Source organism: Salmo salar, chromosome 05 (assembly GCF_965601325.2).
Source record: "Salmo salar chromosome 05, fSalSal1, whole genome shotgun sequence".
Classification (NCBI taxonomy): Eukaryota; Metazoa; Chordata; class Actinopteri; order Salmoniformes; family Salmonidae; genus Salmo; species Salmo salar.
This window is the reverse complement of record NC_138295.1, coordinates 42,682,219-42,697,856: the sequence shown is the minus strand read 5'-3', so window position 1 is coordinate 42,697,856 and position 15,638 is coordinate 42,682,219. Positions and strand designations below refer to the sequence as shown.

The window sequence follows — 15,638 nt, the reverse complement described above, 5'->3', positions numbered from 1 at the left end:
AGAGTTTCCCCGGTGAATTGTAAGTGCTGTTATTGTGAAGTGGAAACCTCTGGGAGCAAAAATGGCTCAGCAGCAAAGTGGTAGACCACACAAGCTCACAGAACGGGACCGCCGAGTGCTGACGTGCGTAGCGTGTAAAAATCAGCTGTCCTCGGTCGCAACAGTCACTACCGAGTTCCAAACTGCCTCTGGAAGCAGCGTCAGCACAAGAACTGTTCGTCGGAAGCTTCATAAAATGGGTTTCCATGGCCGAGCAGCTGCACAGAAGCCTAAGATCACCATGTGCAATGCCAAGCGTTGGCTGGAGTGGTGTAAAGCTTGCCGCCATTGGACTCTGGAGTAGTGGAAGCGTGTTCTCTGGAGTGATGAATCACCCTTCACCATCTGGTAGTCTGACGGACAAATCTGGGTTTGGCGGATGCGAGGAAAATGCTACCTGCCTGAATGCACACTGCCAACTGCAAAGTTTGGTGGAGGAGGAATAATGATCTGGGGCTGTTTTTCATGGTTCGGGCTAGGCCCTTTAGGTCTAGTGAAGGGAAATGGTAACGCTACAGCATACAGTGATATTCTAGACAATTCTGTGCTTCCGACTTTGTTGCAACAGTTTGGGGAAGGCCCTTTCCTGTTTCAGCATGACAATGCCCCCGTGCACAATACAAGGTCCATACAGAAATGGTTTGTTGAGATCGGTGTGGAAGAGCTTGACTGGCCTGCACAGAACCCTGACCTCAACCCCATTGAACACCTTTGGGATTAATTGGAATGCCGACTGCCATCCAGGCCTAATCGTCTAACATCAGTGCCTGACCTTACTAATGCTCTTGTTCCAACATCTAGTGGAAAGCCTTCCCAGAAGAATGGAGGCTGTTATAGCCGCAAAGTGGGGACCAACTCCATATTAATGCCCATGATTTTGGAATGAGAAGTTTGACGAGCAGGTACTTTTGGCAATGTAGTGTATCTACCTCAATTACCTCGTACCCCTGCAAATCGACTCGGTACAGGTACCCAGTGTATATGGCCAAGTTATCGTGACACATTGTGTATTTATTATTACGTGTTATTACTTTTCTATTATATCTATATTTTCTTTCTCTCTGCATTGATGTTGTTTATGAAGCATGTGACAATTTGAATGTAAGAATGAACTGTAGTCTATAAGCAAGTGGTCACAGATCAATTATGTTAAGGATACCTAAATTTAGAATAGAATACCCAGTTTAAGAGCCCACATAAATGGCAAGTCAGAGCAACAACAACAAAAGAATACGAGGTGATATTATTTTGTCTACCCATGCATTTCTGTCTAGACTTCCTAAGGCTTTTATTAAGCTGACTATGGGAGAGTTAATTGTGTGGGGATATATGCCCCCCAGTATCACAGGACACTGGTAAGAATAGGGATAACATAGTCTGAGACACCATGCCAGTAACCCCAAGGAAAAATGATTGCCAAGATAGATACCTTGTCACGCCCTGACCTGAGAGAGACGTTTTTCTCTGCTTGGTTAGGTCAGGGTGTGACATAGGGTGGGCATTCTATGTCATACTTCTATGTTTTTTTTCTTTTCTTCTTTGATTGGCCTAGTATGGTTTCCAATCAGAGGCAGCTGTCTATTGTTGTCTCTGATTGGGAATCATACTTAGGCAGCCCTTTTTTTCCCCCTCCTTCAGTATGGGGTCTTGTTTTTGTCAGCTCAGTAAGCCTGCAGAACGTGACGTTCGTTTTGTCTTTGTTTGTTATTTTGTTTGAGTGTTCTGAGTTACAATAAATATGAACACTTTCCACGCTGCACCTTGGTCTACTCCTTTTGACGACCGTCACATATCTTGACATAAGTCTCTCTGGATAAGAGCGTCTGCTAAATGACTTAAATGTAAATGTAAAATTGGGATTACTGGCATGGACCTCACTGGCTGTATCGTCATTGACGTACAAGATAAAACATTGAGGAAGTTCAACCAGGAACAAAGAGAAGTGATTTTTCAGGTGATATTCTCTTCTCACGAGCACATCTGGAAAACTATAATGTCTTTAAAGAAGTAGAATGTCTTGTTTCAAAGACCAATAACAAAAAGGCATCTGTTCAGACAGTTGTTCAGCAACATTCATCTGAACAATCAGCCAACCTTTGAAAAGTGAAAACCCTTTTCTTCTTCATTTGTACAGTTTTCACCACTAAATGAGACCCCCACAGCCTGGAGAGGTGAGATACATTAGGAATGTTACTCTATGGAAACAATGTCTTTACAATATATATATATATATATGAGGATGTGTGTGTAAAAAGCACTATTATAGTAATGACTGCTCTTCCCCTCCATAAAATAGCCTCAGTACGAAGACGGCAAGTGCGCCACAGAGTTTGATACTGTGTGTGGAAGCGATGGCCACACTTAGACCACTGATAAAATAAAATAGTGTTGTTGTGTACGCATATTTTGCAGATGTTATTGCGGGTGCAGCGAAATTATTGTTTCTAGCTCCAACGGTGCAGTAATACAGTACTTAACAATACACACAAATCACAAAAATTAAATTAAGAAATATCAGCCTAAATTCTTTGGGGCATGTAAACGTTGCTCAATTGGTATCAAGGGACCTAATGTGTGCCAGGAAAGCATTCCCCACACCAGCCTGTACCATTGACACCAGGCAGGATGAGGCCATGGACTCGTGCTGCTTACGCCAAATCCTGACTCTGCCATCAGCATGACGCAACAGGATTCAATTGTTTTTCCACTCAACTGTCCAGTGTTGGTGATCGCATGCCCACTGGAGCCACATCTTGTTTTTAGCTGATAGGAGTGGAACCCGGTGTGGTCCTCTACTTCAATAGCCAAATGACCGACGGGTTATGCGTTCCCGAGATGAGGTTCTGCACACCACTGTTGTACTGCGCCGTTATTTGCCTGTTTGTGGCCCGCCTGTTAGCTTGCACCATTCTTGCCATTCTCCTTTGAGCTGTTTTCGCCCACAGGACTGCCGCTGACTAGATGTTTTTGTTTGTCGCACCATTCTCGGAAAACCCTAGACACTGCCGTGCTTGAAAAGCACAGGAGGCTGGACGATTCTAAGATACTGGAACCATCGACAATCATACCACGCTTAAAGTCTCTTAAGTCACTAGTTTTGCCCTTTCTAACAGGGTGGTGTACATAATAAACTGGCCACTGATTGTAAACTCAGCAAAAAAAGAAACGTCCTCTCACTGTCAACTGCGTTTATTTTCAGCGAACTTAATTAACATGTGTAAATATTTGTATGAACACAAGTTTCAACAACAGACATAAATTGAACAAGTTCCACAGACATGTGACTAACATAAATGGAATAATGTGTCCCTGAACAAAGGGAGGGGTCAAAATCAAAAGTAACAGTTAGTATCTGGTGTGGCCACCTGCTGCATTAAGTACTGCAGTGCATCTCCACCTCATGGATTGCACCAGGTTTGCCAGTTGTTGCTGTGAGATGTTACCCCACTCTCTGCTGTGAGATGTTACCCCACTCTTCCACCAAGGCACCTGCAAGTTCTCTGACATTTCTGGGGGAAATGGCCCTAGCCCTCACCCTCCAATCCAATAGGTCCCAGACGTGCTCAATGGGATTGAGATCCGGGCTCTTCGCTGGCCATGGCAGAACACTGACATTCCTGTCTTGCAGGAAATCACGCACAGAATGAGCAGTATGGTTGGTGGCATTGTCATGCTGGAGGGTCATGTCAGGATGAGCCTGCAGGAAGGGTACCACATGAGGCAGGAGGATGTCTTCCCTGTAACGCACAGCGTTGAGATTGCCTGCAATGACAACAAGCTCAGTCCGATGATGCTTTGACACACCGCCCCAGACCATGACGGACCCTCCACCTCCAAATTGATCCCGCTCCAGAGTACAGGCCTCGGTGTAACGCTCATTCCTTCGACGATAAACGTGAATCCAACAATCACCTCTGGTGAGACAAAATCGCAAATCGTCAGTGAAGAGCACTTTTTCCCAGTCCTGTCTGGTCCAGCGACGGTGGGGTTTTGCCCATAGGCAATGTTGTTGCCGGTGATGTCTGGTGAGGACCTGCCTTACAACAGGCCAACAAGCCCTCAGTCCAGCCTGTTTCAGCTTATTGTGGACAGTCTGAGCACTGATGGAGGGATTGTGCGTTCCTGGTGTAACTCGGGCAGTTGTTGTTGCCATTCTGTACCTGTCCCGCAGGTGTGATGTTCGGATGTACCGATCCTGTGCAGGTGTTGTTACACATTGTCCTCACAGTGGCAGACCATCAGCTGTCCATCCTGTCTCCCTGTAGCGCTGTCTTAGGCGTCTCACAGTACGGACATTGCAATTTATTGCCCTGGCCACATCTGCAGTCCTCATGCCTCCTTGCAGCATGTCTAAGGCACGTTCACGCAGATGAGCAGGGACCCTGGACATCTTTCTTTTGGTGTTTTTCAGAGTCAGTAGAAAGGTCTCTTTTTAGTGTCCTAAGTTTCCATAACTGTGACCTTAATTGCCTACCATCTGTAAGCTGTTAGTGTCTTAACGACCGTTCCACAGGTGCATGTTCATTAATTGTTTATGGTTCATTGAAGAAGCATGGGAAACGGTGTTTAAACCCTTTACAAAGAAGATCTGTGAAGTAAGTTATTTGGATTTTTACCAATTATCTTTGAAAGACAGGGTCCTGAAAAAGGGACGTTTCTTTTTTTGCTGAGTTTATATACTGTATTTATATAATGGTGTCTATAGACAGTATATGGATAGATAAGGTGTGTACAGCAGTAGTTATATAGGATGAGCCTTGACTAGAATACACATATGAAGTGTGTAAAACAGTATGTAAACATTATTAAAGTGACCAGTGTTCAATGACTATGTACATAGGGCAACAGCCTCTAAGAAGTAGGGTAGAGTAGCAGGTGATAGCCGGCTAGTAACAGTGACTAAGGATCAGGGCAGGGTACTGGGCGGAGGCCGGCTAGTGGTGACTATTTAACAATCTGAGTGTGTAATGGAGGTGGAAGCTGTTTTTCAGTCTCTTGGTCCCAGCTTTGATACACCTATACTGTCTCCACCTTCTAGATGGTAGCCGGGTTGAACAGGCCATGGCTCGGGTGAGAGGTCCTCGATGATCTTCTTGGCCTTCCTGTGACACCAGGTGCTCTAGATATCCTGGGGGGCAGGCAGTGTGGCCCCAGTGATGCGCTGGGCTGAATGCACCATCCTTTGGAGAGCCCTACAGTTGCGGACGGTGCAATTGCCATACGAGGCGATGATACAGCATGACAGGATGCACTGAATGTTGCATCTGTAGAAGTTCTTGAGGGTCTTAGTGGCTAAGCCAAATTTCTTTAGGGTCCTGAGGTTGAAGAGGCACTGTTGTGCCTTCTTCACCACACTGTCTGTGTGAAAGGACCATTTCAGGTTGTCAGTGGTGTGCACGGCGAGGAATTTGAAGCTTTTCACCCTCACCACTGTGGCCCTGTCGTGCTCTCTCCTGAAGTCCACGATCAGCTCCTTTGTTTTGTTGACGTTGAGGGAGAGGTTATTTTCCTGGCACCACTCTGCCAGAGCCCTCACCTTCTCCCTGTAGGCTGTCTCGTCATTGTTGGTAATCAGGCCTACCACTGTTGTCGTCAGCAAACTTGATGATTGAGTTGAACAGGTAGTACAGTTGAACAGGTAGTAAGGGGGCTGATCACCCACCCTTGTGGGGCCCACATGTTGAGGATCAGCGTGGTGGAGGTGTTGTTGGTGCAAAGACAGGAAAGTTATCAAATAATTTTATATCTATATTTCATCGATTATTTATTGTTAGATTGGGGTCGTCGAGCTCAACAACTCAACTCTGTTACATGAAATAAAGATAAGTAATAGTTTTCTAATTTCTTAATTTCATGCATGCCATGTGGTCTCCTGTTCTTCACCAAATGAGGAGCTTTGGCCATTTTAAGTTAAAAAAAAATAAACCCCATCCCACTCAATCCCGGTACTTGTTTGATCATGACAGGGTTGTGAGACTGTGACAGAGATGTATGTCAAGTTATCCAATTCAAATTCATTATTATTGTTTATCTTCATTCCTATAACACATACATAATTGACTGTAATGTTGTCAATTTTAAGAATCTACAGTAGTCCACGTTTATAGGCCTACTAGAGTCGTCACTGGAGGTAGCATTTTATTCTTGTCAAATCAACATTTCTGCTTAGATCTTCACATCTCAGTCTAAAGTAAATTGCCCTGAAAGTCTATGCCATCTGATATATTGTGATGACAGCTGCATGTGCTCAACACAGAAGCAACTCGATTCCAAGTACTTCAACACACAGCATTTCAATTTCAGCAAGAAGTGACCAACTGCTGCGCCACAGACAGCCAGTGAAGGAAGGATACAACCACAGCCACTGAAGGAAATCCAGTTGGCAAGTCCAGGGCTGCGGTGTAGGCTCAGATACGACGAAGACCTACACTACAGGTCAAATGTTTTAGAACACCTACTCATTCAAGGGTTTTTCTGTATTTTTACAAAAAAAAAATTTTACATTGCAGAATAATAGTGAAGACATCAAGACTATGAAATAACACATATGGAATCATTTAGTAACCAAAAAAGTGAGATTCTTGAAATAGCCACCATTTGCCTTGCTGACAGCTTTGCACACTCTTGGCATTCTCTCAACCAGCTTCACCTGGAATTTTTTCCTGAGCATTTGTTGGCTGCTTTTCCTTCACTCTGCGGTCCGACTCATCCCAAACCATATCAATTGGGTTGAGGTTGAGGGATTGTGATGGCTAGGTATTCTGATGCAGCACTCGATCACTCTCCTTCTTGGTAAAATAGCCTTTACACAGCCTGGAGGTGTGTTGGGTCATTGTCCTGTTGAAAAACAAATGATAGTCCCACTAAGCTCAAAACAGATAGGATGTCATATCGCTGCAGAATGCTGTGGTAGCCATGCTGGTTACGTGTGCATTGAATTCTAAATAAATCACAGTGTCACCAGCAAAGCACCCCCACACCATAACATCTCCTCCTCCATGCTTCACGGTGGGAAATACACATGCAGATATCATCTGTTCACCCACACTGCATCTCACAAAGACACGGCGGTTGGAACCAAAAATCTCCAATATGGACTCCAGACCAAAGGACACATTTCCACTGGTCTAATGTCCATTGCTCATTTCTTGGCCCAAGCAAGTCTCTTCTTATTGGTGTCCTTTAGTAGTGGTTTCTTTGCAGCAATTCAACCATGAAGGCCTGATTCACACCGTCTCTTCTGAACAGTTGAGATGTGTCTGTTACTTGAACTCTGTGAAGCATTTATTTGGGCTGCAATTTCTGAGGCTGGTAACTCTAATGAACTTGTCCTCTGCAGCAGAGGTAACTCTGGGTCTTCCATTCTTGTCGCCATCCTCATGAGGGCCAGTTTCATCATAGCACTTGATGGTTTTTGTGACTGCACTTGAAGAAACTTTCAAAGTTCTTGACATTTTCCAGATTGACTGACCTTCATGTAATAATGACCTTCAAGTAATGATGGACTGTCGTTTCTCTTTGCTTATTTGAGCTGTTCTTGCCATATGGACTTGGTCTTTTACCAAATAGGGCTATCTTCTGTATACACCCCTACCATGTCACTACACAACCGATTGGCTCAAACGCATTAAGGAAAGAAATTCCACAAATGAACTTAAGGCACACCTGTTAATTGAAATGCATTCCAGGTGACTACCTCCTGAAGCTGGTTGAGAGAATGCTAAGAGTGTGCAAAGCTGTCAAGGTAAAGAGTGGCTACTTTGAATAATCTCACATATGAAATAGATTTTGATTTGTTTAACAGTTTTTTGGTTACCGTCTTCACTATTATTCTACAATGTAGAAAATAGTAAAAATAAAGAAAAAAGCCCTGGCATGAGTAGGTGTGTCCAAACTTTTGACTGGTACTGTAGATAAGTATAAAGCACAAGGATATTTACCTTCTGTAAATACATTTGATAGAATTGTTCCTATCCTACTATAGGCTATACATGTCCTATTATGGGCTAAAGATGTAAGTATAAAGCACAAGGGTGAGGTTATTTACTTACTAGAAAGTTTCTGAAAGAGAATGATTCCCTATAGAATATCGAAGATTGAAGTGGCTCAGTGACTGCATCAATCACTAGCAAAAACTGGCAAAGTGGAGACAGACAAAACAGAAAGGTCGGGCATTACATCAATAAGAAAATATTAACCAGAAACATGAACAAATAAGATGGCGCAGGTGCTAGGTGCACCTCGAATCAATGACCCTGATCTCCCAACTCCACCACAGTTTTGGAGAGGTAACTTTGTGACCTTGTTCTAAAAACAGATAAGATGTGCCTCCCATCTTATTTACTGACTGTGGCTAGATCTTTTGTAGGGTTTGTAAAAGATTTTTTAAAATGTCTCAGTTAAAGGCAGATTATTAGCAGTGCCTTTACCCAATGGATTTATTCTTATCAAACACGTAAACAAAATAAATGTAAATACACAGTAAAGAAATAACTTAGACATCATCAGTTAACACAGTTCAAATCATTAGAATAAATTGTGCGTATTTGAGAGCTAGACTCAATATTATGCTCAATCATTTTTTTTACCAAATGTTTACCATTTTACATTCAATCATGCCTTTTGGAATTGAAGGTGCCACATTTGAACCTTCCATTTTAAGTGGTTTACAGAACACATCTTTTTGACAGGCTCAAACACTAGCAAGTCCTGGTCAAGCATGCAGGCATGTGTGAGGCATAACAAGAATTCTCTCTGGATACCTCTCCTGCCAGAATGATCCAATACAAGGAAGAATATCATTAACTGGACATTGGCTTTCCAAATCTGTGGAAAACCTTAGACTAATAAAATGACGATGCATGAGCCTGTACAGTCTCTTCTCTCATGAAACCTAATAGCGTATGGAAGTATGGAAATAGCTCAGATTTCGTTACTGCTTACAGCAGGCTCGGACTAGGCACACTAGTCTCAAATTAGTGGACAATCCACTAACAAGATAGATGGAGCACACTGAACAAGGAACACAAATGCCATATAAGGAAAAATACTGTCTTTTAGCCCAGCTGAATGCATTCCTCAGGGAGGACTGGAGAGCCTTATTTTGAGACACAAGCCAAGGCATGATGCATCACAGATGCAGAAAAAAGGTGTAAGGAAGGCTAAGCAACTGAAAGGCAACCTTGTGATTTGCAAATGTGTGATCCTATCACACAGCCGCAAAACTAGAATGCATTTCTGTAATCTTACATTCTTGTTTTTTTAATTGTCCTTTGATAAGGGTTTTCACCCAGCCCTATACTCGTTTCAGTTTCAGCACCACTGTCTCCAACAGAGCCAGGATCTCCCCAAAGTATCCATCCTCGTCACCGAGGACCTGCTCTGTGAGCACCAGCTCCTGGTACTGCTCCTGTAGGGCGCTGAGGGAGGAAGACAGGGCGTAATCCTTTCGATACTGAGTCTGGCAGTGAGGCATCATGGCCAGGATAGTTCTCAGGGCCTTCTCCTTCCAGTCGTGCTCTGGGGAGGTCAACAGTTCAGGTACCAGACTGCACCAGCCTTGCTCTGCCAAAAGTGGCTGGAGGGAGACCTGCGCATACTGCCGCAAACGCTCATTGTGAGAAGCATCTGGGATGGGGTCAAGTCCAGTCTGAGAGATCAGCTCCTAGAATAGAGAATGCCATTTAGTTAATATCAAAGATACATTTGATTTCACAAGACTAGCCTTATATTATTGGCAAGGTTTTCATAAAGAGCACCCCCCCACCTTTTCGTTGATCATGTCATAGAGTATGGTTACAATCCTCACACGGAGAGCCCCACCTCCAGATGATCGGAAAATATCCCCCAACACTTGCAGCCCACCCAGCTTTAGGAAGTGGCTTTGGGCAAAGGGGCAGTGACGTAGCAAAGAGGCCACAGCAAACAACGCCTGTATACAGACAAACATTAGCCTTAGTTAAATGCCAGGAAGAGAATGATGATTTACAAGTGACTGTCAGAGCTAAATTCTGTTCAGATTCTAAAACGTAATTGAAGACAGATGTGATGAAACCTTGCCGCTTTAAATTGAAAGCCATCGAGTGTCTCTGCTAAAGACTGGACTATTAATCCTGCTAGTTATACTGGACTGATTCTAAAATAAAAATGTCTTAATGAGTGGATTTTATAATGTGGGAACAGGACTTGCCCTCTTTTTAATAGACATGGGTCGTGGAGTGGCAAGTAACATTAACAGCCTCTGAAGGGTACCACTTTCAACTGCCTCCACCTGCACCACCGGGTTACTAGAAAGAAGATAGTGAATGATAATGTTACTGACCGCACACACACACAAACACAAACAAAAACAGGCTGTCTTTTGGCTGGTATTTAGAAGTCGACAGTTGGAATGGGTTAACGGAGACTGCTATACCTTGATAGAGCTGATCCCAGAACGAAAGAAGCACTCTCTTGAAGTCGATAGTCTGTGCTGTTCAATGCATCAACCACAAGCTTCAACCCTCCTCTAGATGCCAGGTTCTGTGCATTGTCCACCTGACAACACATAACAATAATTATAACTTCATTACTACAAATGAAAGGTTAACAAAACACACAAAAAAACAATGTAAAAGAGGTGTTGTTTCTCCTCCCCGACTATTAGTGTATACAAAAAATCCCACTTCCCTGAAATGATGTATGCCTGGGGGGGGGGGGGGGGGCTCACCTTATGAACAAGGTACTCTAAGTCATGTAGAGCTTTAACCTTCTCCTCCACAGTGGCATTAGAGCTGTTGAATTGGGACACCAGTCTGCTCATAATCTGGAAGTCTGACTCCATCAGCATGTCTAGCTTGACCATGTCTTTTTTCAGCTCATCCATGGGATGAAACTGGGCCCTGAGAGCCTCCTGAACACATACACACAACGTTTGGGACCAAGACAACAATCAAAGACAGATGGGATCACAGATGCATTAGTCTCTTATCACAGCCGCTTGTTTCCACTGTGATAAGACACTACAGATCCATCAAATCAGGGCAAACCTTCTCTTCTTTGTCACTGGTTTTGGGATCCACCCCTTCTTTGATATTTTTCAAAGCCTTCAGCTCCTCAGCGTTGACAGATGGGCCCTGTGTGTTCTCCTTCCCCTGTCTGACTCACAGAGAGCAAAGACTGTAGTGAGTATGAGTAGTGAGTAATCTCAAGCAAACACAGTAGTGTGTGTGGCTATCTAACGTACATTAGCTACATGGCAACATTTTTAGATGGTGTTTCATATGGTTGATATAACAATTTCAATAGGATCCTCAGCTCATACCTTTGTCCAGCTATCTGGTATTTGAGAGTCTGGTGTTCCCCAAGTTTGACCTCCCTCTGTCCAGTCTGGAGGTTGAGCCTTACATGAGAGCCCCTTGGGACCCCATGACCTTAACAATGCCAAAATTGTACAGTGAATACCTTTGATTCTGCCATAGACATTAATCTCCAGTACACTACCATGTACTACAGACATGTGCATTTCTGCTTTAGCAAAGCAATCACCTGATTTGAGAGTCTTCCACTTATCTGTTGGATGGAACACATCCAAATCCTCAGAATCTCCCTCTTCCACGTGGGTATCCTCCTCACCCTCCAGGCTGGCCTCGGGGCTCTCCACAACAGTCAGAGCAGAGGGAGACTATAGGGCAAAGGGTATTGTATCAGACTCCTGTAATCAGCTAGGCTACACAAACTGTTTTACATTATATTTATGCAGTAGTATAACAATTAGTATAGGTAAATAGTTATTTAATTCATCATTACTCACTTTTTCGTTGAGAACATGGACGAATTGACAACTGAATACTAAGAGCACGAGTGCTACCTTCTGTCTGGTGGATTGACGTCTTCTCCGGCATTCGATCAACATACTGGCTGTAGGCTAGCTAACACAACTCATGTATTAGTGGCAATATTGATATGACACAGCAAAAGGTAACCAATACAATTCATGAGTACTTCGACGCACTGCACTAGTTAAATATTCTACTGCACCATTCCAGGTGTCAGCATGGACGTGTACCGTTGATACGCCCAGAGATACTTTTGAGGAGATGGGAAACTCTATTGGATTCGCATTAATACCCATTGTGCACAATGCATACTGGGACAAGGCAAGTAAATGGGTGCTAGCTCAAAAACCTAACATTAACATGAATTTCGTGAACAAGAACTACAACATTACAAGATTAGTCGATTCATACCCTGACTTTGAGAAAAGATTGCGTGACGATTGTCTTAACACTCAAGTGACGCAGCATGACAACGTAAACACGATTGGTCGACAGTCTGCTTGGTGGGGCGTTTACGTTCCTCCATTAATTTCCCAATGGGATTCCCATCTTTCTCTAATATCTCTCATACTTTTCAGCAATTAGACCACTCCCACAGTACTTGTCTTCACGACCGGAAGCCAATCATATTTAAAAGCGTGTACCTTGTTTTCAAATTAGATGCAATCGGATTGGCTAATGGAGATTCTCCTGTATGATCCCTGTGAAGCAATTACATTACATTTCTCATAGGGATTTTTTCCTTTGGGCAAAAGTCCGTCCCCTCTCCTCCGTGACCCGGAAACCGTGGTCGAGGAGTGTTTCAATTCCTTAGTTGGCAAATGAAGACAGTCCTCCCCTCCTCGATAGCCTTCTTATGGCGAGGAAGCACAAGTGTATCCTACCTGGGGGCCGGCTCTTTTCTCGCCACTTAGATACAAAGGGATTTTCGTAGCATCTTAGGAGAACATACTCAGTCCCCTAACCTGCTACGTTAATTGTCCTAACCTGCTTAGTAAATTGAGCAAATCTAATTGAGAAAAGGCCATAGGCATCCTATTGATGGTGCGTTCAAGACAAGTGGTGGTGCTTTCAAGACAACTGGGAACTAAAAAAAAATAAAACGAGGTCATAACGTCATGGATCTTCAAGTTGGAAATTCGGAACTCTTGACAGATGCCAGAGTTTAAGACTTGGAAATCCCTGTTGGATGATCGTTCAAAAAGATTTTTCACAGTCTGAGCTATTTTTTTCCCCAGTTGCCTTGAGGGAACTGAAGGCGGAGATTTCCGAGTTGCCAGGCGTTCTGAAGGCAGCATCAATCAAAGTTCCAAAATGGCAGCCATATTAGTCAGGGAGAAATCCAAACCAGTCTTAATTGGAATGAAGGGCAGAAGAGGCATAATCCTGATTTTACTTACACAGGAAAATAAAAGTTAGGCATGTGATATCATAAATGGTGTAATATTATTATTGTCAACTTAAAATACTGTCATATAATTATAAATAAAGTTTAAGGGTTTTATACACATTTTCTGTATAAATAGCCTCTAAAATATATGTAAATAGACCATAAATGTCAACATTTTTGTTTTCTTGGAAAGTTGTGAGTGATATTATGTCAGTACTTGTTGCATTTACAAGGAGTCATTTTTGGTTTCATACATAGACGTTGCATCATAGTATCTGTCCCATTACGGCTTGAGCGCACGGTAAGCGCCATTGATGCCATCTCCATTTTGAACATTGAGAGTGATAGAGATATCATCTTTATACACTGAGTGTACAAAACATTAGGAACACCTTCCTATTATTGAGTTGCACCCCCTTTTGCCCTCAGAGCAGTCTCAATTTGTCAGGGCATGGACTCTACAAGGTGTCGAAAGCGTTCCACAGGGATGCTTCCCACAGTTGTGTCAATTTGTCTGGATGTCCTTTGGATGGTGGACCATTCTTGATACACAAGGGAAACTGTTGAGCGTAAAAACCCCAGCAGTGTTGCAGTTCTTGACACACTCAAACCGGTGCGCCTGGCACCTACTACCATACCCTGTTCAAAGGCACTTATAAATATTTTGTCTTGCCCATTCAGCCTCTGAATAGCACATACACAATCCATGTCTCAGTTGTCTCAAAGCTTAAAAATCCTTCTTTAACCGGTCTCCTCCACTTCATCTACACTGACTGAAGTGGATTTAACAAGTAATATAAATAAGGTGTCATAGATTGACCAGGTGAAAGCTATGTCATGGAAAGAGCAGGTGTTCCAAATGTTTTTTACATTCAGTGTATTCTGAAAGTATTCAAACCCCTCGACTTTTTCAACATTGTTACGTTAAACTTATTCTAAAATGTATTAAATAGTCCCCGTCCCCCCCCCCTCATCCCACACACAATGCCCCATAATGACAAGTCCTCAAATGGCAGCTTCATTAAATACTACCCACAAAACACCAGTCTCAACGTCAACAGTGAAGAGGCGACTCTGGGATGCTGGCCTTCTAGGCAGAGTTGCAAAGAAAAAAGACGTATCTCAGACTGGCCAATAAAAAGAAAATATTAAGATGTGCAAAAGAACACAGACACTGGACAGAGGAACTCTGCCTAGAAGGCCAGCATCCTGGAGACACCTCTTCACTTGACATTGAGACTGGTCTTTTGTGGGTAGTATTTAATGAAGCTGCCATTTGAGGACTAGTGAGGCATCCGTTTCTCAAACTAGACACTCTAATGTACTTGTCCTCTTGCTCAGTTGTGCACCGGGGCCTCCCACTCCTCTTTCTATTCTGGTTAGAGACAGTTTGAACTGTTCAGTGAAGGGAGTAGTACACTGTTGTACGAGATCTTCAGTTTCTTGGCAATTTCTCACATGGAATAGCATTCATTTCTCAGAACAAGAATAGACTGACGAGTTTCAGAAGAAAGTTCTTTATTTCTGGCCATTTTGAGCCTATAGTCTAACCCACAAATGCTGATGCACCAGATACTCAACTGGTCTAAAGAAGGCCAGTTTTATTGCTTCTTTAATCAGAACAACAGTTTTCAGCTGTGCTAACATAATTGCAAAAGGGTTTTCTAATGATCAATTAGCCTTTTAAAGTGATAAACTTGGATTAGCTAACACAAAGTGCCATTGGAACACAGGAGTGAGTGATGGTTGCTGATAATGGGCCTCCGTAGGACTATGTAGATATTCCATTAAAAAAAAATCTGCCGTTTACAGCTACAATAGTCATTTCCAACATTAAGAATGTCTACACTGTATATCTCATCAATTTGATGTTATTTTAATGGTCAAAGAATTTGCTTTTCTTCAAAAACAAGGACATTTCTAAGTGACCCAAAACTTTAGAAAGGTAGTGTATAAAAGAAAACCCATGACGCTACAGGCCAGAGGTGGGACCAAGTCATTGTTTTACAAGTAAGTCTCAAGTCTTAGCACTCAAGTCAAGACAGGCAAGTCCGAGTCAAGTCTCAAGTCCTAAACAAGTCATAATGTGCTCTTCACCAAATGTAATACCATATCATATTTTTTACAAGAGTAATAGTTTGTATATTACATTTACGCAAATCATGAATGCTTTAAAAAATATCTATATATTTATTACTTTCCAAATAAACGTTGTATTTCCATGGAAATACATGGGTAGCCATGAGAAAGACCCCCCCCCCCCCCATAGTGATCGACTATTGAGGATCGCTATGGGGCGCAATCGGGCGATGTAGGCTTGTACACAATCGCGCCCACACACACACACTCTGTCTCTGTGTGGTTACAGTAGTCTAACGTATGTCAATGGTTTT

The 15,638-nt window shown here is 42.9% G+C and overlaps 1 protein-coding gene across 1 annotated transcript; it reads right to left on the bottom strand.

Annotated features, from left to right (window-relative positions):
• Window positions 1-8,459: 8,459 nt before the first annotated feature.
• LOC106604943 (nucleotide exchange factor SIL1) lies at window positions 8,460-12,417 on the bottom strand. The gene is made up of 9 exons (XM_014200091.3): window positions 11,831-12,417; window positions 11,566-11,701; window positions 11,342-11,450; window positions 11,067-11,175; window positions 10,748-10,930; window positions 10,454-10,575; window positions 10,229-10,325; window positions 9,806-9,970; window positions 8,460-9,703 (listed from the first exon to the last, which is right to left on the bottom strand). Exons 1-9 carry the CDS (start codon window positions 11,930-11,932, stop codon window positions 9,335-9,337), a joined length of 1,392 nt encoding a protein of 463 aa, XP_014055566.1. The 5' UTR covers window positions 11,933-12,417; the 3' UTR covers window positions 8,460-9,334.
• Window positions 12,418-15,638: the final 3,221 nt, after the last annotated feature.